This window comes from Crotalus tigris, unplaced genomic scaffold (assembly GCF_016545835.1).
Source record: "Crotalus tigris isolate CLP2741 ecotype Arizona unplaced genomic scaffold, ASM1654583v1 scf7180000019173.45859301935:6455823, whole genome shotgun sequence".
Classification (NCBI taxonomy): domain Eukaryota; kingdom Metazoa; phylum Chordata; class Lepidosauria; order Squamata; family Viperidae; genus Crotalus; species Crotalus tigris.
This window is the reverse complement of record NW_024097414.1, coordinates 4,780,286-4,807,250: the sequence shown is the minus strand read 5'-3', so window position 1 is coordinate 4,807,250 and position 26,965 is coordinate 4,780,286. Positions and strand designations below refer to the sequence as shown.

General features: G+C 47.3%; 1 protein-coding gene across 5 annotated transcripts; it reads right to left on the bottom strand.

Moving 5' to 3' along the window:
• Positions 1–444: 444 nt before the first annotated feature.
• RADIL (Rap associating with DIL domain) lies at positions 445–26,885 on the bottom strand. Of its 5 annotated transcripts, none has more exons than XM_039360392.1 (15): positions 26,676–26,885; positions 20,410–20,968; positions 14,644–14,972; positions 13,281–13,961; positions 11,693–11,730; positions 11,276–11,436; positions 10,337–10,449; positions 8,202–8,439; positions 7,828–8,000; positions 7,441–7,591; positions 6,705–6,895; positions 5,803–6,220; positions 4,726–4,865; positions 4,135–4,274; positions 445–3,650 (listed from the first exon to the last, which is right to left on the bottom strand). In XM_039360392.1, exons 1-15 carry the CDS (start codon positions 26,847–26,849, stop codon positions 3,542–3,544), a joined length of 3,615 nt encoding a protein of 1,204 aa, XP_039216326.1. In that variant the 5' UTR covers positions 26,850–26,885; the 3' UTR covers positions 445–3,541. The 5 variants fall into 5 exon arrangements, with proteins under 5 accessions (XP_039216326.1, XP_039216327.1, XP_039216329.1 ...); XM_039360393.1 differs by having other exon boundaries at positions 26,648–26,819; XM_039360395.1 differs by lacking the exon at positions 26,676–26,885 and adding an exon at positions 25,849–25,906.
• Between the last annotated feature and the right edge of the window lie 80 nt (positions 26,886–26,965).

Genomic DNA, 26,965 nt, shown 5'->3' with positions numbered 1-26,965 from the left:
CCCCTGATTTAGTGAATGTTCAAAGTTAACAACGGCCCCAGAAGGGACTTATGACCTTTTTTCACACTTATGACTGTTGCAGCATCACATGATCAAAATTCAGATGCTCTGCAACTGACTCGTACTTACGACGGTCGCAGTGTCCCCCTGGGGTCATGTGATCCTCTTTTGTGATCTTCTGAGAAGCAAAATCCATTGGGGAAGCCAGATTCACTTAACAACCGTGTTACTAATGTAACAACGGCAGTGTTTCGCTTAAAAGCGGCAAGAAAGGTCGTAAAATGGAGCAAAATTCACTTAACCTGTCTTGCTTAGCATCAGAAATTTTGGGCTCAACTGTGGCCGTAAATCAAGGACTGTCTCACATCCCAGGTGGTTATTCCTCGTCTCCTCCCCCCCTCCCCCTTACACGAGTTTGGAAGCACAGACTTGGACACAAGGATCTGTGATGTTCTTATTTTACTTCATCCCGTCTTTAGACACAGAAGGGAACGGTTCGAATCCGCCCACTAGAGTCCTTTGCAGTATTAGAATTATATACATTCCCCACCCACCTGCAAGATGCAGAGTGTCATGTGTCTGACTAATAACATTCCAGGCATTTTCCCTCCCTTATTTTGGGGTTATAATTCACATCTTCCAATTAACTTGAAGGGCAAAGATTCACTTCCCTTCTGTTTCCCGGGCTTTTCCCTCCTCCCTCCTCTGCTCTGCATTAACTCTCAAAATACCAGACAGTTTTGCATATTTTGTCAAAGCAAGAATATACAGTATTTGCAGCGTTGACACAGAGCAGATGAAGAAACACAAACGCAAAAAGGCAGCTGCCCTTAATTCTTACAAGCCAAAGATTCACATTCTCTGGAAAATGAGTGGCAACCTCTTTTATCTCCCTCTTCAGCTTTCAGGAAATGGTGGAGGAATTTGCCCAGGCAGAGGCATTCATGGTTGATGGCAGGGGTCTCCAACCTTGGCAACTTGAAGACTTGCAGACTTCCAAGACCCAGAATTCCACAGCCAGCCAGGAATTCTGGGCACTGAAGTGCACAAGTCTTAAAAGTTGCCAAGGTTGGAGACACCCCTGGTTTATTATGGTGGTACGTAAGGGTACTACTTCTCTTCCTCATGTGTCCTTAGAAGCAGAAGGACTTTGTGCTTATGAGGAAGTTCACAATCAATCGGTTGACCCTCTGGATCTTGTTCTGTCAGTGTCATCAGATCTATGAGGGAGGGGATGGAATCTGTGATTCAGGAACAGTGGGAGAGCCACATAGATCCTCCCAAATTTTTGTTCGCTGGAGATCAATAGAAGAGATAGGCAATCGATTGCAGGCCTACAAAGAACATGGCATTAGCATGGAACAAAACAACCCTTAGCTTGGCTGAAGGGCTGGAAAGAACAAAATACCCAGCAAATTTGGAGGATTGCCAACACCATTTTAGACCATCATCCACTTCTATGGGTCTTTTTTTTTTCAAGCCAGTAGTGCAGATGGATTTTGTAAGCCAGTAGAACAGGTGAATTTGATGTCTTGAGGAGGATCCCTGGGCCAACTCTGGTTTCCTCCACCTATCAGATCACACGTTGAGATTATATTCTTCCAATGTTCCCCAACCCATCCTCCCCAGCTGCTTGCCAGGCCAGGCCCCAAGTAGCACTGATCTCCTGATCTTGAAGATTTTGGCGCCTTCAAGCAAGCATCTGGGAAGCACCACGATTGGGCAACGCTGACCTTTTCGATGCCACGATCTTAATTTTCTACTTCTCCTGCAGTCCTTGGCAAGCAGCCCGGAAGAGAGTGGGTAGCTAAGCAATTAAAACCCACTTTATTTCAGGAATTATTTTTGCAGCGTTACTACTGGCCACCAATCCTGTCTGCCTTTGTCTGGGTTGGAAGCTCTTCCCCAGCCTCCCCTTTTGGATTGCAAAGGGACTCGGCAGCCCAGCAGGGGGCAGCACGGCCTCGCCAAAGTGGCAGCCACCCGATTGTTGGTCTTGGCATCCATAGACGGTTGGAAGAGCCGAGCGAGGCTCTTGGCTGTTGGTCCTCAGCAATTCGAACCATCTGATGTTCCTAAGAGGAAAATCTTTGAATTTGAGTCTAGTCATACTTGAATGTCATCACCTGCCCAGGCGTTGGCCGCTTGTCTTTCAGACGCTGGCGAAGCTCATCAATGAGTTCGGTCTGAGAAGCCCCCAAATGGAATGTCCTGATCAAAGCAGGTGACATTAGAAGGCAGCCTTCTGCTCCTGTACCAGAAGGCTGACTGCTGCACTCTGGACAGCCACTGGATGGCAGCAGAGATTTACTGTGTTGTGTATCTGCTGCCGTCTAGTGGTAATCTCGATTAGTGCAGCCCAAATTTATCTTTTTCTCTTTTCTCTCTTTCCTTCCTTCCTCTTTCTTTCCCTTTCTTCCCTCTTCTTTCTCTTTCTTTCCTTCCTTCTTTCCTTCCCTCTTTTTTCTTTCTGTCTGTCTTTTTTTTCTCCAATCTCAAGTGACTTTAGGTAGCAATCTACATCATCATGTACACTCTCAGATACGATAACTTTACTGGAAAGCCCTGTGAGATTGGCTAAATTAAGAATGATCAACCAGGAGGGGTCTTCATCCAACTCTAATCCCAACTCAGAATTCCTGTGACGTCATTTTTCAGAGCTATCCTTCTTATTGCTTTTGGTTTATCCCACGGATGATCCAAAGAGAGAAATCCTGTATGCAAAGTAGCCATACTAGCAAGAGAAAACCGCCCATTCTATTTTTGTTTAAATAGCCCATTTTCCCTTACGTACATAGCAACATTCCCTTCTTACTTAACCGGAGGAAGGGAATGTTTTTATAAAGCATCCATCTTTGGTTACCGGCATGCAATTATTATTTCCCAAACCTCGTTAAAATGCTCCTAATTTGATTTCCACACCCCGCAGCAGGCAGCTGGTTCCAGACCATTCTGAGCTGAATACAGAGACCATTAGGGCAAAAACCAGAACTGAAAGCTTCAGAGCCTCCAAGGGCTGTATCCTTAAAGTCCGTATCAGTACTGTATCCTTAAAGTCCGTTCACTTGATCAGTCATTGCAACAAACATCAATTGGTACAGTGGGCAAGATATCTGCAACCAGTGAAGTCCTTAGCAGCAGCAGATCCCAAGTAACCAGCTGGGAACCTTGCAAACTTTGTATTAAAAGGACTGTGTGACACAGATGGAATTCACTGCAAAGCAAAGCAAGGAGGGGTTAGCTTGTTCTGAATTCCAGTACTTGGAAGTTGCTAGAAGATCAACTTTTTCATGTCCTATTGAAAAATGCTTTGTAGTCAGTACTGGGGCACTTGGTGGGAAACCTCTGGGTCTCAGGATACCATGACGCTGTGCCCCCCTCCCCACACATACACACAAATTGACCAATTGCAACTCCAGGCAGCGTTCTGAACTTCCCAGTGTGTCGACTGCTGATGGTCCTACCAAGCTTACTCCGCTACCCTTGAGAACCTTCAACGGTAGATGAATGCCGAAGGATGCTTTTGACCAGGTTTTTTTTTTTACGGAGAAGGGGAAGAACTATAGCTGATCTTCTTGGCGACTTCCAGATCAGACTTGGCCACCAGGAAGCGCAGTTTCTTCCCCCCAGATCGAATGAGGTCTACAGCGCTGAAAGAAAAAAAAAACAACTGAAAAGGATGAGAGAACCCTGAGCTACCTTCTCCCATGAGACTTTCATCCATTGCGATGGGCATCTGTAGGATGAAGCTCCACCCATTAAAGGCTACAGAAATCTACAATTTGTCTCTGGAATATGAAGGGTCTGTATCTCTAGGCTGCATCTTGAAAACTGAATCATGCAGTGTTTTGATCGTCTGTGTACGGAGTTTGATCTTTTTCACATACAGTCCCAGAAATAAGTTTATCCCCAAATTCAAGATTTGCGAGGGATGTTCGATATTTCCACTGGGGAGAAAGGAAATTAAAACCAACTAGCAAGGATGGACCTGGGATAGCACATGCTCCCAAATTGGGTTGCCTCCAAAGATCTCCGGACTACAGTTGCAGAATTCTCTTTTCAAAAGCCACCAGAGAGAAGACACCGTCAGAGATGGGTGTCCTGCAAAACCCATCAACCTTACTTTGCCTGTACCTCTGGTAATGAGAGCCAATGAGGCTTGTGCCGTTAACAGCAAGGATGCGGTCCCCAATGGAGAGTCTGCCATCTGCTGCTGCTGGGCTGTCTTGGATCAAAGTCCGAATGTAGATCCCAGGAGAACTTAAAGGGGTATGCTGCAAGACAGAGGACAGAAGAGCAGAAGAACATGAGTAAGTTCCAATATACCAGTTCAGCCACAAGCAGAGTAATTAAGAGAGAGAGAAGAACCCAGGACATCACAGTTGAGAAGTTCCAGATCTTCTGTGCTACCTTAATTCCATCCTTCCTTCCTAAAACAGACGTATTTTGGAGTCCTTCCTCAATCCAGCAGTCTCCAAGTGGGATGGACTGGAATTCCCACTGGCTACAGTGGTAGGAGGAAGATACAAATTCTAGTCCTGCACATCTGCAGAGCACTAATTCAAGAAAGGCCATCGAACCAACAAATGTTGTTCAGCTACACCTTCCCTCCATGTCAGGGACCAGGGCTAGCAGAGAGAAATGTGGGAGCTATCAACCACAGCTCCTGGAAGCTACCCCTTGCGGTCCTCACTTTGTATCACTTCACCCAGAAGACCTACTCACCAAGCCGTCGATCAGCCCCATCCCCAAACCGATGGGCCCCTTTTCCAGTTCCACCACAAAGACGTAGCAAAAATCATCAGTGGCTGAGCTGCGATTCGAAGAAGCCGGAGTAGGAAAGTCGTAGGGCGTGGGAGAAGATCCTGAGGCCAAGGAGAGAAAAAGTAACCCGATTCTGCTTTTATAAACATCACACACTATTGTCAGCTCCTTTGAATTTCATAAGCCATCCTCCCCCAACCTGGATCTAGCTGGATTTCTAACCTGTATAATCACTGGGAATGTTGAGCTTTCCTCCACAGGGGTGGAGTGGGTTGTGTTCTATTCCTGCATTTTGTTTCCATTTCTGCCCCCTTTCTCTACTAAGACGGATAAGGCTGCTTTGGGCGCAATTAGCACAGTGGGATACAGAGTGCAGAGCCTCCGCCCCCACTGAAAATGGCCCAAAGCACTGAAGAAACATTAGCCCAGCAATTTTTATAAAAGCAGCAGCAGGTAATTATCACCATTATAATAATGTCAGAGATTTGCAAAAAGCACGCCTAAATGAAACCAGATTTGCAGCTCCTCAAAAGAATAACTTCCTGCCACATTGCTGGGAAAGCATTGTAAATCTTTGTTGTTCTCTTGCACACGTTTCATCCCCTAACATCTGATGATGTTACCTAGTTGGGTCATGAAAGGCCTGCAAGGCAACAACCAACCTTAGAGAGCACCTAGGACCTCACAGTCCTCCTCCTCCTCCTGCTGCCCCCTTCCTCCTCCTCTCTGCAAACCCACTTCCTTCTAGCACTGATGATGTTATCTAATTGGGTCACGAAACGTCTGCAAGAAAACCACCAAGCTCAGAGAGCACCAAGGACCCCAAAGATCTCCTCCTCATCCTCCTCTGTGCAAACCTCCCTCCTCCTAGCACTGAAGATGTTACCTAGTTTGAGTAATGAAACCTCTGCAAGAAAACAACCAAGCTCAGAGAGCACCTAGGACCCGTATTCTCCTTTAGTGGTTTCCTTTCAACAGTCTCCTCATCTTGAAGGTCAAACTGTTCGCCATCCCATCCTAATTAACAATCCTTCATACCTTCCTGGATTGGGGTTTTGGTGCCATTGAGTCCATTCCTCCGAGGCTCTGGGATGTCCTTCCCAGGAGTAGTTTCTGGGGACAATTCCCGACCAATGGAGTCAAAGATTAGGGGTGTGTTGGGCGGGGTCAGCAAACAAGAAGAGTCCATGGACACAGTGACCGCCTTAGTCCCGTTCTTCCCCTTTGGTCTCTCAAGATGGTGCTGTTGGAGGGTCTTAGCTAGCTGTGTTTCACCAGTCCCATAGTCTGGGATGGATAGGTTGGTCCCAGTGACCTGGGAGACGTTCTCCCCCATCTTTAGCTTCTCACAGTTCATCATCTGCCTGCCATTTGTCCAGTCAAAGGCACTCTCAACTGATCCAACTATTGTCTCAGACTCTGCTGGAGGGGTCACTTGGCAGCTGATTGTTTCCGTCTTTAAGAAAATAGTAGGAAAACAAAGAAAAATATCAGGCTCCAAAAACCAAGAAAGACACATTGAGGTTCTTCTGAGCAGATTCTTTTATTGTTCCTCACCTACAGACAGAATCTTGCCAAGCTAAGGCAACTACTTGCATCAATAAAAGTACACTCTTGAGAACTTCTAAGGAGGACCTATCTTGATTCTCTTTCTCCCAACCAATCTATCTAAACTTTGCAGTCTCTTGGTCCTCTGGAATGCAGCTCTCCACCCCCTCCTGGGAATCCAGACTATGTTCCACCCCAAAAAATTATTCTTCTCCTTCAAAAAAATTATTTTATGTTTTTCTCCCACTTCAGGACATTTCTACCAATGTCCCACATTATCCTTGGCATAGCCTCCAATCCAACTGAACTCAAAGGAGACTATGCTTCTATAAGATTGACATTCTGCTGAAGCAGAATTTTTGAAATCCATCAAAACTAAAGAGTGGGGTTACCTTTGGGGGTTCTGCCTCCAGAGAGTCACTGGAGTGGGGACTTTTGCTGCGTAGGCTCCACAGGAAATGGCGGATGTACAGAAGGTGGCGGTAGACATTGTCATCAAGATGATCGGTCTCCAGGTCCACCTTGAACCCTCCAGTGGGCAGCATGATGGGTGGATGGTTATCAAAAGATTCCATAATGTCATCTGCAAGGGACAGCCCTCCCATCAAACCATTTTGTTTCAATCTGTGCTTGAATCCACATTGTTCCTAGACCAGGGGTAGGCAAACTTCAACTCCCAGAATTCCTGAGCCAGCATGGTTGGCTCAGGAATTCTGGGAGATGAGGTCCACGAGTCATAAAAGAGCCAAGGTTGCCTACCCCTGTCCTAGACTATGTCGGGTACAACGTCCCTCAACTCAACACCCCATCCAGCTTTTCATGTCAAGTCCAAAATGGGGCAGTGCCAAAGACTCCATTTGGGAGGGAGGTTTGGGGCCTATAAACATCTGCCAGGCTGAGTGGAACCCCTTTGGCCCCAAGATCCAGCTGTTCCACCCACCCACCCACCCCATCTCCAGGGTGCACCTCTGAAAACCATGTAATTTCACAAACTGAACCTCAGCTTGTCTTGGAAACCTCCAGGTTTGGAACAACATGTTAATGGACCTTCTGCTAAAGCTTCTCCAGGGTTCTAGCCTGAGGTTTTCCAGGTCAACCAGCCCAGCCTCATAATATCTGAAGCCTCACCTGTCCTCACAGCTGCAAGAGCATCACTGTTGCTGGGTTGCCATGCAGAGACACACCCCATGGCAGATGAAGTCTGGTACTGCATCAAAATGTGATGGAGCTGTGCTGCGTTCAAGGCAGGAAATTCACTTCTCAAAACTGGCCAGGTCATCTGAGCAAAGTAAGGAAGCCTCGGATAAGCTTTCTTTTTTTAAATTCTGTTTATTTCTAAGTTGTTTCAGTTGGGCTAACGTGCAGGTTTGGGGAAAGCTTCCCCGAAAGCCGTGTTTCCGATCCCTACAAATGCAGGAATGGAAAACCTGCTTAAAAAATATTTCCATGTTTTCGACTGTGTGGCCTTCAATATGTGGTCAGCCAGGCATAACTCACCCTCGTCTACACACTCACCTGCAGCAGCTGAGAATTTGGCATGGCTAACAGGCTGGCGATGCTGGAGAGCTTGATGAAGAACTGGTCAGCTAACGGCCCCAGGCCCACGCTCTGGGCCCATTCCAGAAGGAGATGTAAGGTAGCCCGTATCCTGACCCCTTTCGACCAGTGGAAACAGCCCAGAGAAGAACCTGGGCCAGAGAGAGTAGGGACAAGGAATGGATCAGCCACACCTGACCGACGTATTTCCAGAGTCTTTCAAGTTCCACAGAAGGAAAAGGAGATCCTTGCGTTGCAGGTCACTGGGAGACGGAGCAAAGTGCCCCGTGGTTTTATGAGTTCCCCAAGCCAGGATGACCCAACTGTCCTTGCCTTGGTGGGAAGCCACTCACCTTTTTCCATGAGCTGGTTGAAGAGGAGGGTGTTGGAGAAGAAGAAGAGGTAGGCAAACATCTGGGAGGTGACTTCAGGATGGACATCGTACTGATGGAGAAGGTCCAGGGCGGCTTGGTAAATCAGAACCACTTTGCGGATTTCCTTGGGCAACTGAGGAGAGGAGACCCAGCCATCCTGGCCTTCACTTTGAAAGGGGTTACACTCCAATAACGGGGGCAAAGCCACATAAAGGGACTGTGAAAGAGGGACAGAGAGAAGAAGGAGAAATAAGAAACAGGAGGTGTTGAATTGGATCGGGAGACTAAAACATATGAAGAACGGTTGCAGGAATTGAGTTTGGCTAGTTTAAAGAAAAGAAGGACTGGGGGATGACATGATAGCAGTGTTCCAGTATTTAAGGGGCTGCCACAAAGAGGAGGGGGGTCAACTTAGGCAAGACAAGACACAATGGATGGAAACTCATCAAGGAGAGAAGCAACCTGGAATTAAGGAGAAGCTTCCTAACAGTGAAAGTTAACCAGTGGGACGGCTTGCCTTCAGACACTGTGGGTGCTTTATCACTGGAGGTTTTTAAGAAGAGACTGGACAGCCACTTGTCTGGAATGGTATAGGGTCTCCTGCTTCAGCAGGGGGTTGGACTAGAAGACCTCCAAGGTCCCTTCCAGCTCTATTCTAATTGTGAGCGCAGCTCAGGTAGATGCAAAGGTGAACCCTCAGGTGATGCCCTTCTTGTGTTCCAGCTCAGTTTTCCATCTGGGTTTTGCCTAGGCTTCAAGGTCACCCCCACCCCGCCTCCTGATCTTATTTGTTTCTGCAAAGAGGAAAAAAAATGCATTTAAGGTTTTTGTTTTTGTTTGTGTCTTAATGCAGCAATTGGCTTCTCTCTTCTGCTGCCTCTACTATTCCATCTAACATCTGGATTGCAAATTCCTGGGAGGCACTCGTCTCCTCTCGCTTATATTTCTGCTATGCTGCAAAAATTTCGGATGGAGGCCCTTCCCGCGCCTCAGGACATGCTCTCAAATCTGCTCTGCCCCCTTCGCTCCCCCCCAAGCAGAAGGAATCTCTGCCCTCCCCCCGAAGATGGGGAGGAACAAACCCAAACAGAGCAGCCTGTTGTGCAAAAGGGAAGAAAGGAGACTTCTGTCTGAAGGACAGGGTGACGTCCTGCCCCAAGAAGGAACTCAACCCTTTCTGGACTGACTCCCAGCATGGGGTGAAATGGGAGCCTCCCCCAACTTGGGAAGCTGTCCAGATGTTTCTCCTTTCACGACTCCTTGGTCTTTCTCCCTCCCTTCTTTCCTTGTGGTGTACAATCAGACTCTTTTCCAACAGCTCTGTTTTCCCCTCCTGGACCGGTGAGGAACCAGGAACTCAGCAAGGAGATCTTTGCCCATTTCAGCCATTCATGAAAGGAGAGTCCCATCGCGAGCATAAGAAAAGTTCTTAGCTTCTGAAAGCAGAAACTCTCCGTCAAGCTGAAAGGGATTTCTGGTGACCCAATGGAGGCAGATGTGCTGTTTTTCTTGGCCACAACATGGGAACATTTCCTGTTGTGCCCTATTAGTCTACAAACACAGGACGGGCAAAGAAGACAGTCACAAATTCATAATATGCCTTGAAGAATCCAGTTCTGTCACATGTTACTTTCTCTCGAAGCTCTGAAGGGATAGTCCTTGCTTGCTGGGCCAGAAGCAACGACAGGCCCAGTCTCGGATTCTTATTTGTTGCTGGCAGTGGCTGATGGAAATTGTGATGCAGGAACATCTGGAGAACCGCTGGTGGCCCACTTTTGCAAGTCTCGCTTCCCTTGTTTAATTTGCAATACTGAAATCTCCTGAAGTCTACCGTCCATGTACAGCCCAACTGAACTTTTGTAAGAACGGCCAAGATCAACCAACAAAATTCCTGAGTTTTTCAGCCCGTATCATTCACACCAAGACGGGGGATCTAATTCCTCTAACTGATCCTCAGCCTTGCAGGGAAAAAGCTAGTCTCAAACATGGGTTTGGTTTCTTCTTGCAAAACATACCTTCCTGTTTTAGCTAATTCTTTAGTTAGGAAAGAGGGAAGGGACTCCGCAAACATCCCCATTTTCCTGACTCCCTGGAGCCACTTCGGGTTGACGTACCTTGGAGATGTAATAAACACACTGCTGAAAGGTGTACATGATCACTTCCTCAAGAACTGTCATGGCTTCCTCACTGGCTGTGATGGTCAAGGAGAAGAGGGATTCCTTGGAACCTGTGGGGAAAGAAAGATAAACCTCTATGTGGAGATTTCAGAATCAGACTTCTGGATCAGCTCAACTCAGAAGCCAACTTTTAGAAGTCTTCTTCCTCCTGACATGCTAGCTTTCTACTTTGAGGGGGTGGGGGGGGAGGGATTGGATTGAATCCACTGATTGAAGCTGAATTTTCAGTGGAATTTAATTCTCTTCCCTTGACCTTCTTCGCTGTACTATCAGCATGGGAACTGAGATAGGACAAAAACATGGAAGCCGTCCAGAACATGGTTTGTTTGCTCTCTTTTTCCCTTTGGGATGAAGCTGGGCGGGGGGAGGGAAGAGGAGAAGTACCCAAGATAACACAAGGTCAACCAGCCAGTGTTCATCCAACTCAAGCTTGGGAATTATTTCTGTTAAGCTGAGTGGGGATTTCTCTTTGGCTGGACAACCCCAAAGGAGAAAAAGATGCACGTGGTTTGCCTTGTAGGACCTTTCGTGGTCCAGCTGGTGGCCCATAAATTGGTTGCTTGCACAGCAGAGATAGGGAACTAGTGATCCTCCACCGGCTTAATCACAATAGATCTCCAGGTGGATTGCAATTAAAGAAATCAAGGGACATTTCAAATTTATTTATTTATTTATTTATTTGCGAGACTTATATACCGCTTTCTCATCCAAAATGGCTGAGGATGGAAGGAAGTGGAGTTCAGGAATATTTAGAGGGCCACCAGCTTCCCCAATGGCACTGGGTGAAAGTCAAGTTCTACTCAACGTTCTGAATCAAAATTTTGAGGAATCTCTTAGTGACACCTCAACTCCATGGATGGACATTCCTCCACTTACCCTTGATGTCCAGCTCTTCTTCCATGTTCTGGATGTAAACGGGGGATTTCTGCTGAATGAAATACAGGATTTCGATGGAGTTGGACATCCAGAAAAGCACATGCTGAAGGTCGGGGAGAAGGTCTGTGATGGTAAAGCGGGAAAGCGACGCTGGATCCTGGCTGACAAAACAGACCAAGAATTAAAAGGAGTCTAAGATGGCTTAGACCTTTATTGTCATTTTTTACTGTGGGCACAATGGCCCACATTAAAAATGAAATTGAGTTGCTTGCCCTCAAAGCGTACACATACATAACACACATTTAAACATGCTATACACAACATATGTACAGACCTACACCCTTACACACAGATAATATAGAAATATGAATCACTGTTCAACTCTTCTTGAAAGAAATACGAATACAGAGCACTTACTGTAAGGATTGTTTCTCTGCAAGCTCGTTTGTTTTCTCCTAGAATCAGAAAGCACATAGGAACAAATTTTAAAAAATTAAAATCTGTGCCAGTGATCTACAGAAATGGACAAAGCTATCTGTGATCTCCAGGCTCCGGGAACGTATGGGTTCCATTGCATGGGATAAGCAAAACAGCACCATTTATGTGCAAGAATTAACGTTCTTTTCGAAGATTTCTAGCTGCTGGACCACACATTCCATTCTGGTAGCTGTTATGAGGATAACGAAAGATTTCATCTACATTTTTATGAAAACCAACCCAATTCACGCTGCCTAGATGAGTGTGGCAATTAAAATGCAGATTCCATTCAGTGCAGGGCCCTGCAAATTATTTCAACCTCAAACGGTCTGGAAGTCAAAACGCCTGGCTCTTAATTCAAAACGCTGCCTTCAAGTTTGACATGAGCGCTTGGCACGTCAAAGAGGCTGCTTTGATCACTCTGAAAGTGTTTTGATCTCAAAAAAAACACCATTTTGAATTTGAGGTTGTCGCGCCAACCGCAACAGCTTTTTGAAAAAGAGCAAAACTGATAAATGGTGCATATTTTGAGAACCGGAACACACACAATGAAGTTTTACCATGAACCGAGTACAAAAATGAGGATCTTCGTGCGAGCTGTGTAATTTGCATTTTCTGAAAAAATACCATGCAAATTTTGACCTGGAAAGAATGGAAAGGAACCTTGAAGATCAGAGAGGCACCAACAGGAGATCATATATGTGTAGCTCAGGGTTGAAATGAGGGGTCCTTGGTGCTCTCTGAGTTGGGTTGTTTTGCTGCAGACATTTCATTACCCAACTGGGAATGAAACATCTTCAGTGTAAGGGAGTGTGGAGTTGCCTCTCTCTTTATGTACAAGTCATTTGCCTTGTCAGTATTGGTGGGAGTCTTAACCCCTAGCAGTAAACAATACCCCAATCAAGGAACTATCAGCTCAGACAAACAAACAGTAAATAAGAGCCTAGTGTCAACGAACCACCAAGAAGATTCCCATCAACACTGACTGAGCAAGCCGTTTCTATATAAACCCACAGTACCAAGGACCCCACAGCTGTCCTCCTCCTCCTCTCTGCAAACCCCTTCCTTCTAGCACTGATGATGTTACCTAGTTGGGGAAAGAAACATCTGCAAAAAAAAACAACCAAGCTCAGAGAGCACCAAGAACCCCACAGTCTTCTCCACGTCTCCCCATTCTTAATTCTCAAACCCCACTCCCTTCTAGCATTGATGATGTTCCCGAATTGGGTCATGAAACGTCTGCAAGAAAACCACCAAGCTCAGAAAGCACCAAGGACCCCATAATCCTCCTCCTTCTCCACTCTGCAAACCACACTCCCTTCTAGCACTGATGATGTTACCTAGTTGGGTCATGAAACATCTGCAATGAAACAGCCAAGTTCAGAGAGCACCAAGGACCCCTTGGATATGAGAGAGAAAGAGAGGGAGTGAAAACAGATTGAAACTGACAAGGACTAAAAATGTCCCACCATCAAACCCCCAAATTGCCAATCCTCCCGTTTTCTCCTTCTCTAACCAATCTACTGACCCACACGCTCCTCTGGATCATTTTCGTTGCCTTGAGGAGCAGCTGCCCAAAGTCTCCCAGCCGAAAACGGGTGGCCGAGTGCTGGATGCAGAGACACAGTAAAAAGGCCGGCGCCAACTTGTGGTCATCTCCTGTGGGTTCGATGAGCGTCATGACTCTTCTCAGCAAGAGATCTTCGTTGGCCTTGTCAAACTCCAGCTGTAGCTTTCTCCGGCCGTTCTTCCGGCCAGAGTAGGACTGGACATCCTGCTTTTTGGAAGAAGAAGAGGCCTTGTCTTTGAAATGGGTGCCACACATCTTGCAGGTGGATGACAGCTCAGCTTCAGAAGCCCGGCGCAGGGCTTTCAGCCTCACCAGCGTCTGGGTGGGCAGCAGCTGAGTTTTCAGAGGGTCCTTGTAGAGGAACAAGTAGGAGAGGCCAAGGGAGATGAGGTCCCCGTGACGGAGGACCACCGTCTTTCCCACCTCGGAGAAGTTGATGGAGACGCTGGCGCCAGGGATGGGTTCCAAGATGAGTCTCTCTTCGGAGCGGTGGTGAGAACGGCTGGGCAGCTTCACCCGCCGGATGGAACAATGGAGAGGAAGGATGTCCGGTGCCGAAAGGCTAATACTTGGCTTGCTGGCTTGAGTCCTTTGGCCAACTGTGTGCTGCTCGCGGTTCAACAGGTACACCAGACTGTCCTACAGAGTCCAACACACAAAGCAGGTAGACAGGGCCGAGCTCAGGGCAACCTGTTCTGACTGGGGGGACCCTCATGCCACGTTCAGGGGGGGGACTTCCCTTTCACAGCCCAACAAGGGGGCTACCAAAAGCAACTTAGAACTTCCCTCCTCCACACAGATGAAGGATCACCTGCTGGGATGGTGGACAATCTCCTGGGGTTGGATGGAGGGGATGCTGGCTGAGAAGGGAGGCGATTGAGAAGAATGGCAAAGGTATGGATCCAGAGCAGTGGTCTTCAAACTTGGCAACTTTAAGACTTGTGGGCTTCAACTCCCAGAATTCCTCATCCAGCCAGGGCTGGCTGAGGAATTCTGGGAGTTGAAGTCCACAAGTCATAAAAAGGCCAAGTTTGAAGACCCCTGATCTAGAGAATAGCAGGATGGGGAAGAAGTCTGGCTGGGGAACATGGGAGTTACAGTCCTACTCTTCTGAAAGGAAGGGGTCACAGAAGCTGGCTAGGGAGCTCTTGTTGCAATCTAGAAAACTCCAAGGCAGAGGAGCATCCTGGCCACCATCAATCATGGCCATGGCTTTCCAACACACCTGGGAGTTGGCTGGGGATAATGGGAGGTGCAGTCCAAGGCATCTAGCAGGGGGGCAGCTTGAAAAAGGCTGGCTTAGGTAAGAGGGGACACTTACATGTTGCTGGCTGTATCCCTGCAGGAGCAGAAGATGTGGGGACTGATAGAGGGAGAGCCTCAAGGTGCTGCTTCCGTTTGCCTCTTCAGTGGCGGCAGATGCCCGCCCGTCTGGCACCCCCTCCATGCATCGGAGGGTCTCCGGCAGTGTGGAGTAGTGCCGCCGAAGAGGCCCCTCCTTTTTCTGGTCCTCCGGGAGGCCTGCTTGGCTAAGGCTGGTCTCGCTGACAGTGCGCCTAAGGCTGGGGGGCGAAGTATGGCAAGCTGCCAAGAGGGTCATGGTGCCTTTGGTCCGGTTGCGCTGGAGCTTCCGAGCCTGGGCATTAATTCCTGGGGGTGAAGGAGAAGAAAGTTGGCAGATAAGACCCATCTAACCATCTGCACCATCTAAGCCAACATCCTGTCTTGCCCTCTAGGGCCCGGATGCTTCTTTTCTTACTCATAATGCATTTCTCCTAACCTTGGAGGCTCCGTACAGACGCAACTAAGATCCATCTGGATAGCTGGTCATCATCCCTCCTTGAAGCAAGGAATTCCATCAGGAACCCCTTATCCCACCTCCGTTACTTCCCAGTTGGTTGGGATGAAGGACCCAGCTAAACAGATGCTCCTCATTGATCCTGGCTGGTCTTTAAAATGAAGCAGGAAGCCTGAGGAACCTCAAGAGATCTTCAGACTGCAAGATGGACATTGAAACAACATCCATGAAGAAGGCACAGATAAGATTTCTATACTGTTGCCAAGGGAATGTCATGGACATATTCATGAAGTCTCTAGAAGACTTGAATTTATTTCAAGGTCCACTTCTGTCAAATTATCAACTCTGAGCCCTGATTGTGAAGAACAGTGCTAGACATTATTTCAGAATAATAGAGTTGGAAGGAACCTTGGAGGTCTTCTAGTCCAAACCCTATACCATTTCAGACAAATGGCTGTCCAATCTTTTCTTAAAAACCTCCAGTGTTAGAGCACCCACAACTTCTGGAGGCAGGTTGTTCCACTGATTAATTGTTCTAACTGTCAGGAAATTTCTCTTTAATTCTAGGTTGCTTCTCTCCTTGATGAGTTTCCATCCGTTGTTTCTTGTCCTGCCTTCAGGCGCTTTGGAGAATAGCTTGACTCCCTTTTCTTTGTGGCAGCCCCTCCAATATTGGAACACTGCTATCATGTCCTTCTCTTCACTAAACATACTCAATTTCAGATATAGGATAGGATAGGATATATACAAATACACATACATACACATACATATACATATGTCATATATATAGATATAGACATATAGATATAGATATATACACACACACACATATAGAAGAATCAATACAAGTCAACTCTGGTGGGAAATACCAGGATGACGAAATGAGAAAACCTCAGGTCTGACTTTAATTAAAAGGAAATGAAAAAAAAACACCCCACAATTCCAGGGAGAAGATCGAACGAGGAAGTTGGAGTCCTTTTGCAGATGGCTGCTTCACCTCATTTCAACCCACTTTTTTTTGCGGTAAATTCATGCCAATTTCAATAGGAACATCTGGGGACCTCTAGTTTTTTTTTTTTTTTTTTTTTTTCCCTGCTAAGCTGGCCCCTTCTGTGACCTCTTGTAACTAGCCGCATCCTGGCGAAATGCAGATTCCTTTTTAACTTTAGGAAATACGCATTTGAAACAAAAAAAAAAGTTTGGGATGGCGGTCAAGGAAAAGGAGGGGGCCGCTTATCCATCATCAAAATCAAGCTGCCGGGGATAAAGATGTTTCCCTATTTCTGCTCTCCATTCTGGCCTCCCTCCCAAGCCATGCTGCAGAACAACAGCCAAAAATATATTCCAAGAGAGATTGCACACACAGAGAGACACACCCACACACCCCAAAAGACCATCTGGCTGGGCCAGACAAGTGGCATTTCTCTTTGCTTTCCCCCCCACCTTCCGTCAGCCTTTTCCAGGTTCCCTTCTGCCCTTTCAGCAGCTCCGTTCTTTCTTCTGACACACGAACCACAAAACACGCACAAATCCAATTTCACATCTTGTGCAGCAACCTTTCCCAGCCTGCCTTCTGTTACGGGGTGGGGGTGGGGGGGATTAAGCAAAGGGAAAAGTCTCTTCCTCTCTTGCTCTCCCTCCCTCCCCAAATCCCTGGAAATAAGCCAAAGCTTGAATGCAGAGGACGGATCTGCTTCCCTGGAGTGAACAAGGTTGAAGAGCATCAACGTCTTACCGCAAAGTTGAACCAAGGGCTTCCCAGGGTATCGGTCTCCCTACTAGCTTGAAGCCAAGCTCATTTGCCAGCACACTGGCTGGTTGACAGGACTTGCCGACTGCAGTGGAGACTCTGCGCATTAGCTGCAGAGGAAAGGAACAATTAACTTCTCCACACCGTCTCTCCAGGAGAGAGAGGGAGAATGTGTCTCTACCTTGGGGCACGACAAAGCTTGTAAATGCAAACGCAGAAGTCCGATATACGCCTCATGCAAAACCAGAGGAGCAATCTCTCTTCTCCTTTCTCCTATTCTGACACCTTGGCTCTTCAACCATCAAAGGAGGACCAGCGAAGGTACCTTATTGCTAAACAGTTCAAGCAGTCTGGGTGGACTCTTGAAGAAGGAAGCCCCAAAAGAGTTTGGGACGTGGGGTGTGGATCCAACTACGCCAATCTGAAAAAATAATCGATAGAATCACAGGGAGCTTGGAGGTCTCCAATGTTCTGCCCAAGGCAGGAGTCCTTCTACCATCCTGGAAAAAATGGCTGTGCAATCTTTTCTTGAGGACCTCCAGCAATGGAGCACCCACCTCGAGTATGGGTGAACCCACAACTTTATTTGGACCCACACATGCATTGAATGGATTTACCTCTGTCCTCCATTCTCTGGGGCAGCTGGTCCTGGTGATCCCTTCTCCCATCTTCTATCCGCAGTTTTCCCGAAGAAGTGAGATATCGCCTTCTTCTTGAGGTGGACCACCGTTTTCCATAAAACTTTCCATTATCTTCCCCAAACTAGATTTCTCAAGTTTTTCTCACAGTCCCTGAGTGGGGGACTAAAAAATAATAAACCTCTGCGTTTCCTGGACAGAAGCAAAATTTAGAGATGGGACTCTCCTCCCCCCCTTGGAAGAAGGTGGAGAAAGAATGAAAAGAGCCAGCTTCTTTGTGGATGAAACAAGAAATCAGGGTCAGAAAACCATCCAAGCCCATTTATAAAGGAAACGGCTTAGAGTCCACCAAGCAATCTACCTTATTTGGTGAGGAACGGTCTTGCAGTACTCAAATACATTTTTTTGTTGTTTGCTTTAAACTCTGTCTTTGCTGGGAAACTCAAAAGAGGTGACTGGAGCAGGGATTGGCCAGAGATGCTTACTGGATTTGTTTATATGCCTCCAGATTAGGCAAAAGAAGGACAAATAGAGCAGAATAGTCTATCGCAATAACAAGCAACGATTTCAGGTCAAGCTGGACCACTTGGCCACCAAAAAAGGGGCCGAAGTACCCTCCCAAGAAGCAAAACTGAAGTGTGGAGGAGAAAATGTGGACATTTGACACTCAAGGTTCAGGCAATGAAGATTCTGGACTCCCAGGAAGAGCAGCTGAAAGTCCAAACTTAAATCTAGAGCTGGAGGCAAAACTTAGGTTGAGTTTTGATTAGGTTATCGATACTTGCAGCAAATATCTATGGAGCTTCTCAATCATCCAGGTCATGGTTTCCTCAAAGGTGCTTTTCCCAAAGAGCAACTGGACTTTTTTGTTTTTTTCTTGAAAAATGTTTTGCTTCTCATCCAAGAAGCTTCTTGAGTCCAATTGATTCAAGCTGTTTAAGAACCTTCTTGATCTTGAAGCTTTTCATGGGAGCAGGAGGGATGACTATGCATTGTAAAACAAGCCCAGGGTCAAAGCTGAGATCAAAAATCCTGAGTTTTGGAATTAAGACAGTCCCCAGAAGGTTGAGTGGAGGGAAGAGAGGCAAAGCTTCAAGGATGGGCCAGCCTGGAAGGATTTTAGCTTGTTTTATCTTTTTGTCTTCCATCATTCTCCTGATCTTAATAATCTGTCAACAATGCCAGTTCACCCTAGAAATCGATCCTGTATTTTAAGTAATGGATGAAAGTTTGTGAAAGAGAGAGCCTAAAACTAAGGAGAAATTTCCTGACAGCGAGAACAATTACTCAAAGGACTAGCTTGCCTCCTGGAGTTGTGGGCCCTCCATCCCTGGAAGTTTTCAAAAATAGACCGGACAACTTTGATCAGAGACGGTGTAAGATTCCTGCTTTGAGCAGGAGGTTGGACTAGAAGACCTTACAGGTCCCTTCCAATCTTAGCATTCTACGAAGGAAAAGACTCAAGTCCAAATGAAGAAAAAGACTCAAATCAAAATAAGAAAAAAAAATGAACTTCAGCACTCTGCCTCCAGCTTCCTCTGCTAAAGAAAGCCAACTTTGAATTTCCTTATCTGTAGGAGAGGAACTTTCTGTATTGACTTTGGGTCCCCAAACGAAAGCAAAATGGGGGGGGGGGGGAAAACAGCCACTCTGGAGTTTTTGCTCTCCAAAGAAGACGGTTAAACCCTGCTGAAACTCACTGAGCTTTGCTGGAAAAAAAAACACCAGGACTTTTCCTGGATGTGGCCAAATCTATCCCTCTCTGTGTCTGGCCTGTGGGTCTGAATTTCCCTCCCACGCTGCTACGGCTGACGCTGGACGCTGGGCCTGGGTTGCAAATGAAAACATGGGTTTCTGGGTGTGATGTGACTCCTCCTGTGCCAAAGTTTGACTTGGCCCTACAGCGGGACGTATTTCTTGACCACAGCCAAGCAGCTTCTGCTTTCAAAGAGATTGGCCCGTTTCAGCCTCTCGGGCTTGTGGTTGAGAGGTTTGGTTCTTCAAACTCCCCTTGGTGAGCAGATGCAACCAGACGGGGCTTTCAGACTGAATCAAGTTCAGACAACCTGCTAGAAGAGGGTTCTGCAACCCCCCTAAGACCTTCCTCTCTCTCTGGCGTGCCCAAAGAGTTCTCAGCTTTTTAAGGCAGAATATTTGTAGCTCAGGGTTGAAATGGGGGGTCCCTGCTGGTCCCTGAGCTTGGTTGTTTTCTGACAGATGTTTCATGACCCAAACTAGGTAACAACAGCACTGATGATGTTGCCTAGTTGGGTCATGAAACGTCTGCCAGAAAACAGCCAAGCTCAGGGAGCCCTGAGGACCTGACAATCCTCCTCCTCCTCCTGCCCTTCATCTCGATTGTATGCACCGTTGCAGCCTTACAAATAAATGCTGCTGGGATTACCGCTGCATTGCAGTCCTCGCCCTTCAGCAAGGAAGGGATCCAGTGCTGATCCTTTGCTTGCCAAAACATCCATCTTTTAGGGTCAAACCAACCAACCAACAAACAAGGCTAGTGATCCAGTTTGAAGGACTTTTGGCCAAGCCAAGATTTCAACCCAAATGTTCTCCCCTTCCACCCACTTCATCCAAAGCCTAATCCATGGGAAGTCCCAGAGCCTCCAGCTACACCTTCCAAAGCTTCCTTATGGTTTTCACTCAGCGTACCTATTTGGCTGAATAATTCGTCTCCGCCAGGTTTTCCCCAGGGTAGATCCTTGAATCCTTCTCTAGGTCTAAGCCATGTGTTGGTATATCCTTCCCTCCCCACCCCCCATCCCACCCCCATCGTGGCAGTTTTGCATGCTAAGCTCAAACCCAACAAACCACAAGATGATGGCTTGCGATATTGAAACCTCGCCGCTGCGGAGACGGCTCTCAACTTCTCCTGTTGCTCACCTGCTGTGATGGTGTCCTTGTCCTCGGCCGTCATCTCCTCCACTTCGGACCTCTTCCGAAGCTCAAACCTCCGAGAGAAACCTTCCCGGGGCTTCCAAAGCTCCTGGATCAAAAGAGGTTTCTCGTGGTCCCTCAGGATTCTCAAGCCTTCCGTCTTCCACTGCTTTTCCGAGCCAGCAAACGTCCCAACGACATCGCAGAGAGCGTAACGGCCCACATCCACCCTGCTGAGTCCGTACCGCTCAAGAGCTTCTTTCAGCAGCTCCTGGGCACACGAGCTGGCCGTGGCCAAGACACTCTTGTAGTGAGTCCCCACACAGACATGACATCCAAAGATCTTGAGGACTCCCGGGGCCGAGACCTGGGTGGACAGTTCCGACGGATCCTCCTTGCTTGACCCCGAATAAGTGGCCACCGAGCTGCGATCCTTGTAGCTTAGGGTCCGGTACAAGACCTGGGAGAAGATCCGGCTTTGTCGCTTGAATCGGTTTTTGGAAGGTGGCGACATGGCTGAAGGCGATCTGTAGAACATCACGCAGGTGGGTGTCATGGAAAGTGGCTGGACAGAAAGAAAGCAGAGCCATCAATGTGTCGTCAGGAGATCAAAAACAAGAGACAAATGGCTGACAAACTGCAGAGGTTCATAGAACCTCTGCAGAAGAACAACAATCCTGGAGCACAGGTGGCTTCTAGAGCCTACAGTTGGCTGGAGCTCCAGAGGGAGTTTGCTAACGTGGTTTTGAGAACAGTCCAAGAAAACCAAAGGAAGCCTGGTGAAGTCACCCAAGACAGGGACTTTCAAACGTGGCAACCTTGGGATAAACACTGCTCTAGCAACAATCATCCAGGTCCCAATTAATCTCCTGAACTAGAACCCCTTTGAAAGAGGGTGTTTCCTGAGCATTACAATGTTCTCAGTCATTCTGGCCCTCCCATGTTGCTTTCAGCAATGTGACAGCAAATCAAACAATCATTTTGTCCTTGCAAACATTGTTGAACACGGCAGCCAACCATCTGGAGAACTTGTCACAGATCCAATCCTCGCCTGACCTCGACCTTCTTCCATCCCACTGTGAACAAAAGCTAGATTTTGGGTCAAGGGCAGATGGGTCCTTCCAGAGGACTGGAGGCTAAAACATCTGAAGAATGGTTGCCAGAATTGGGTATGTCTAGTCTAGTGAAAAGAAGGGCTGGGTGGGGGACATGATAGCATAGCAGTCTTCCAGTATTGGAGGAGCTGCCACAAAGAAGAGAGGAGCCAACTTATTCTCCAAAGCCCCTGAAGGCAGGGCAAGAAGCAACGGATGGAAACTAACCAAAGAGAGAAGCAACCTGGAACTAAGGAGGAATTTCTTGACAGTGGGAACAATTAATTAGTGGAACTGCCTGCCTTCAGAAGTTGTTGGTGCTCCATCCCTGGAAGCTTTTAACAAGAGACTGGACAACCATTTGTCTGAAATGGTGTAGGATTTCTTGCCTGAGCAGTGGGTTGGACTAGCAGACCTCCCAGGTCCCTTCCAACTTTGTTATTTTGCCACGTGTAAAAATTCCCCAAACAAATCTGAATAATTTTATTGACTTGCCTATCTTATAACAACGTCCCCAGCTGCCTTCATTGTGCACCCAGAATTATCTGGATGCAAAGTGTTTAACCATTCTGAGCTCTGGGTATCCTTCAGCATGGTAGGGGACTAATAGAGCCGCAGGCTCCCTCTGGATTCTTTCTAAATATATTTGGCCTTTTTGTCCTCCGCGAAGAATGCCAAAGACGTTCCCAAGGCCACGAGACTGGCAGAGCTGATCCTTCTTCCCCCCCATGGGAGGTTAATGAAATCTGGAGGGGATCTGCCATCACTTGGCTGTTTTATCAAGCCCCTGCTCCATGTGCGGGACCACGGCTGGAGGGGATGGACAGTTACACGCCAAAATCTCAGCTTCTATTTTTAGGAGAAGGGAACCACCCTGCTTGCTGGGTGAGATGGATTTGAAGTGAGATTCTTTATAAATGTTTCCAGCACAACCGAGGCATTAAACTCGGGTGGAAAGGCACCGGGGTGAGGAGGGGGGGTAGAGAAGACAGGGGAAGAAATTTTGTGACTTTGCTGGAGCTTCTTGACCATCAACATCTGCAAACTTTGATATTCCCACGTTCTGCAGAATAATACACAGGCAGTCCTCAACTTACGGCGGGTTGCTTAGTGGTCATTCGACATTATAACAGACACACGCACCCCCACACCAAAAAAAAAAAGATGTTTAGGACCCAGTTCCAAAGTTTCCCCGTCTCCCTCTCCTCCCCGGGTCACGTGACCGCATTTTTAGCGCTCAGCAATTACAGCTAGGGTAATCTCCCGGCGAGAGAGGTTGCAAATAAATTTAAAATCTATTTAATTTTTTTTTTAAGTGACTACAGTTTAGGATGTTTTTTTTTTCCCAGGTTACTGGTCTTTACATCCTTGCGTGATCAAAATTCAGAGGCTTAGAAACTGACATGTACTTAGGTCAGTTGCACCGTCCCGAGGTCACGTGACTGCCATTGGTTAACCTTCCCAGCTGGTAAGTCGAGAACTAACTGCTGTCTTCTCTCATATCTCCAGCTAGTAACTGTGGGCCGTTTTCTGCATAGAACAGTGGAGAATTTAGGACTTCAACCTGCAAAAAATATGAATTTTCCACCCGGATAATGGACATGTATTCAAATCCGATTTATGTCAGGCCTAGTATATTATTTTGGTAACTGCTTCCCCCGCTTTTATTCTATCATCATTTGAGAGAATGTAATGTTTGCTTTGTTAACCCTCCTAAGAGCTATCATTTGCAGATGGCCGTGACAACCAATCACTGGGTTGAGGGAACGTATTTGGCAGCCTTCGTCTCTAATCCTGCCCCTTCCTCTTTCTTTTAACGAAGTCCATGGGAATCCGTGAAACCTTCATGATCTTCGCGGAACGAAAAAGCTGATCAGAAAATGTAAGGGGGAGGAAGAGAGAGGGAGGAACTGTTATTTCAGAGTCGCAATGTGGAAAACATTATTATTTCCAAAACAGCAAAGGAAATAGAAGGCCGGGGGGGAGGGAGGAAAAAAATATGAAACCGAAGCAAAATTTTGCTTTCTGCCAAATTTTATATCCTGTCCTTCTCTCCCTGGCCAAACGAAGCCTTCAGCAACAGGGTGAAGCATCCTTGGAAAAAATAAAATCCTTTTCCAGGTCTTTCCTGATCTGAAATAAAGCAGCTGAGGAGCAGACTGCCAAGGTGAGGTCAAAAAAGTCAAAATGGCAGCCCCAGTGGTGCAACTGAAGCTCTGACACGCATAGGAACAGATTGGGCTTGATGGAAGCTTCGCGGCGGCCATATTTTCTGACCACACCTGATCTAACAACATTTTAGTGACTGTTCCAAGTTACAAGAGCACTGAAAAGAGTGACTGATTGCCATTTTTCACACTTACAACCGTTGCAACCTCCCCAGGGTCACGTGATCAAAATTAAGGCATAGCTTTCTTTCTTTTTTAAGGCATTGACCCTCAATCGGAGAACAAAACGCCACACTCATTAAATTAAATTAATTCCGTGGAATGAAGGCCTTCGTTCCCTGAGCTTTTTTGATAATTCTCTTTCTATCTCATCAAAAAAGTGCAATCCAGAGAAATGGACAGACTGACACTAAAAACGAAAGAGAAAGAAGATTCAGAATACCTTAGAACACGGGATACCTTTTATCAACGGCTAGATAAACGAGGGAGAGAGAAAGGAGTTTAACATCTATTAGTAAACTAAACATTGGAACCCAGACAATAGGTTGCTGATAAAATATTAAGGACTTGTGACTATAAAAAAATAATAAAATATTGAACAAAATAAAGTGCAATCCAGAGGCAGAATCTGGAACAATTTGGGGGGTCACGTCCCTCATTTTCATGGCCTGTACCTAAAACTTAAAGTTGGACCATCTGCATTTGGGCAGAACCGTGCCAGGGAAGTCAGCTTGCAAAAGTCCTGAGCTAAGTCACAGAAATGTTTCTGGCAAAAATGTCTGAATTTTTTTTTAAACTGCTTTGTTTCTGCTGACCAAGCCTTGTTCTAAGAGGCTTCAGAGCAGAACAGTGTTTTTTAAAAAGTAAAATAAAATAAAAATCGACAAATTTATAATGCTTGTGCCAACTGACTGGCGTTTCACGGTTTCTCTTCCAACACATTCCACACCACGTGGGCTAAAACTGAAAATCTCATCATCTGAATAGCTTAAAAACAGAGCAAAGAAATGAAAAAAAAAAAAAAACCCACCCCAAATTATCAAATTGCTGGTGCTGGAATTTTGGCTGCTTAAAAATTCACGCTGGGTGTAGGAATTTTTAAATGATTTTCCAGTCCAGGCCCAGGCCATTGAGCTGTTGTGCTCTTTGCTTCTCAAAAAGCACCACACAAGAACAAAAAGAATGTGTTGGGTTTGTGTTCCAGCTCTTCCCAAAGGCCACAAGTCTCCAAAGGTTGCCTAACAAAGATTTTATTACAGCCATCGTCCTTAGGCAATTGCACGGAGCAGCGGAAATGATAATCATAGAAAAATTGTTCCTGGTCTTACCCCCAAATAACGCCATGTGTCCCGAAAACCACCAGCTGTATGCTGGCTCTTTGCAAAGCCCAGACACAAACACACAACCTGGAAAGCCAGTCTTGACTTAGACTTGAGAGCAACCTTCCTCGGTTTTCAAAATTTCTTAATAACTGCAAAAGCCAAGGGAGAGAAAATTCACTGCCATAACAATGTGGCTTTGATTTCCAACACACACACACACACACACACAACTCCCCAGCGTCTTGTGTCTCCATGGAGCAGAAATGTCAGAGGTAAAATTCTTTCTCCTCCTTTCTCTGGAACGTTTTAGTCACATTGCAGCCTAAAAGCCCAGATTGAACCAACGATCAGAACTGCTGGATAATCACCTCCAAATCTTTGATCCAGATCCAGCGGAAAGACACGATCCAAAGCCTTCGGAAAAGACCACCAAGCCCACCCCAAGGCCAGATAATCCCAGGGCTCAATTTTAGAGGTGAGGGAGGGCAGAAAAGTTCTCCTTAGGAGCCTCCTCCCAGCATAACCCAGTTGGGTCACCAATGACAACCAGGCAAGCTTCTACTTGCCCCTGTATGTGGGAATGGTTAGGGTTCGTTCTTAGCTGCAGTTTTCATGAACGCAAAAAAAAAACCCCAAACATCTTGAGCCTCTTCCTGTACATTATTTGGGGGAAAAGGATCCAAAAAACAAAGAAAGGGGAATTGCCTTTGCATTGCTATTCCTGCAAAATAAACACACAAAACTTCTCTCTTTCGTGTCTCCTGATCACCGCTGCCATTGCATCACAAACTCGTTTCTTACAGAAACTGTCACATGTAAATAGAGAGCAGACCTCCCTCCTTCTAGCACTGATGATGTTACCTAGGTGGGTCATAAAACGTCTGCAAGAAAACGACCCAGCAGAGAGCACCGAGGACCCCATAGTCCTTGTGCTTGTTCTCTTCTTTCCCTTCTCCTCCACTCCCCACTCTTTTCTAGCACTGATAATGTTACTTAGCTGGGTCATGAAACGTCTGCAAGAAAACAACCCAGCTCAGAGACCCCTCATTTCAACCCTGAGCTAAGAGATTCCCTTCTGTTGACCTTCGCCAACACCAGCCAAGTCTCCTTCGGAGGCGCTAATCCCTCTAAATCGGCTTTGAAGGACTTCCAGCCCTTCTTGGACACAGACCTGGGTCACACACGCCCCCCCCCCGCGTCTTTTCCTTGAGGACTTGGCACTTGGCTTGACCTCACCCCCTCCCCGCCCCTCTTTCCCTCTCCACCCACGCCACGCGACCAGCCACTCGCTTCCCTTTGTGCCTTCACCAAGGGAGGGGGGGACTCCTCAACCTCAAGTCCCCCAACCACCCCCCACCCCATTAGCTCCGACTCCATCGGCCCCAATTGGGCGGAGGGGGCACTGTCTCTCCCAGGCAGCGCTCCCAAGGCTTCTGCATCCGAGCTGAGTGCCCGGTGCAGAAGGGGAGCGGGGATTGGGGGGGGGGAGAGGACCGGTCTATCATTGCATCCTGTCTTTGGCTCTCTCCCCCCACCCCGCATCCTTCTCTTCTCCCCCCCCCCACCTCCCCAATTCCAATTCCAGGGAAACCGACCCCAGCCTCCTTCTCTCCCCCCCCCGACTTTGCACGCTCGCCCCCTCCCTCCCCACGACCCGCACCTGCAAAGTGCGCCGAGTTGCCACTCACCTCCCGGGCCGGGGTCTCCGCCACCGCCCGGTGGGCATCATGCCCGGGCGAGCCAGCGAAGCCCACCCGAATTAAGAGCGCAGCTTCAGCCGAGGCGGCCGCTTCGCCACGTCCCGGGCAGCCGGAGCGGAGCAGCGCCGCCTGGTGGCCGCCGCGCGCCACGACGCGCCCCATCCCAGCAGCGCGGTTTAACGGCGCGGGGGGAACTTGTCGTTGCGGGCGCTGCGCGTTTTGTGTCCCCCCTCCCCCGTCCCTTAAGGACCCACGTCCGCCTCCCCAGCCGTTGCTGG

Bases quoted from the DNA above. Each gene is read 5' to 3' on its own strand.
- RADIL (XM_039360392.1), bottom strand. From the start codon at position 26,849: ATGGGGCGCGTCGTGGCGCGCGGCGGCCACCAGGCGGCGCTGCTCCGC. The intron at 11,731-13,280 runs GTCAGTAGATTG...TTCTGATTCTAG, and splicing joins TGATCCAGAGGAGCGTGTGG to GAGAAAACAAACGAGCTTGC. The intron at 6,896-7,440 runs GTGAGGCTTCAG...TGTCCCTTGCAG, and splicing joins TCTTGCAGCTGTGAGGACAG to ATGACATTATGGAATCTTTT.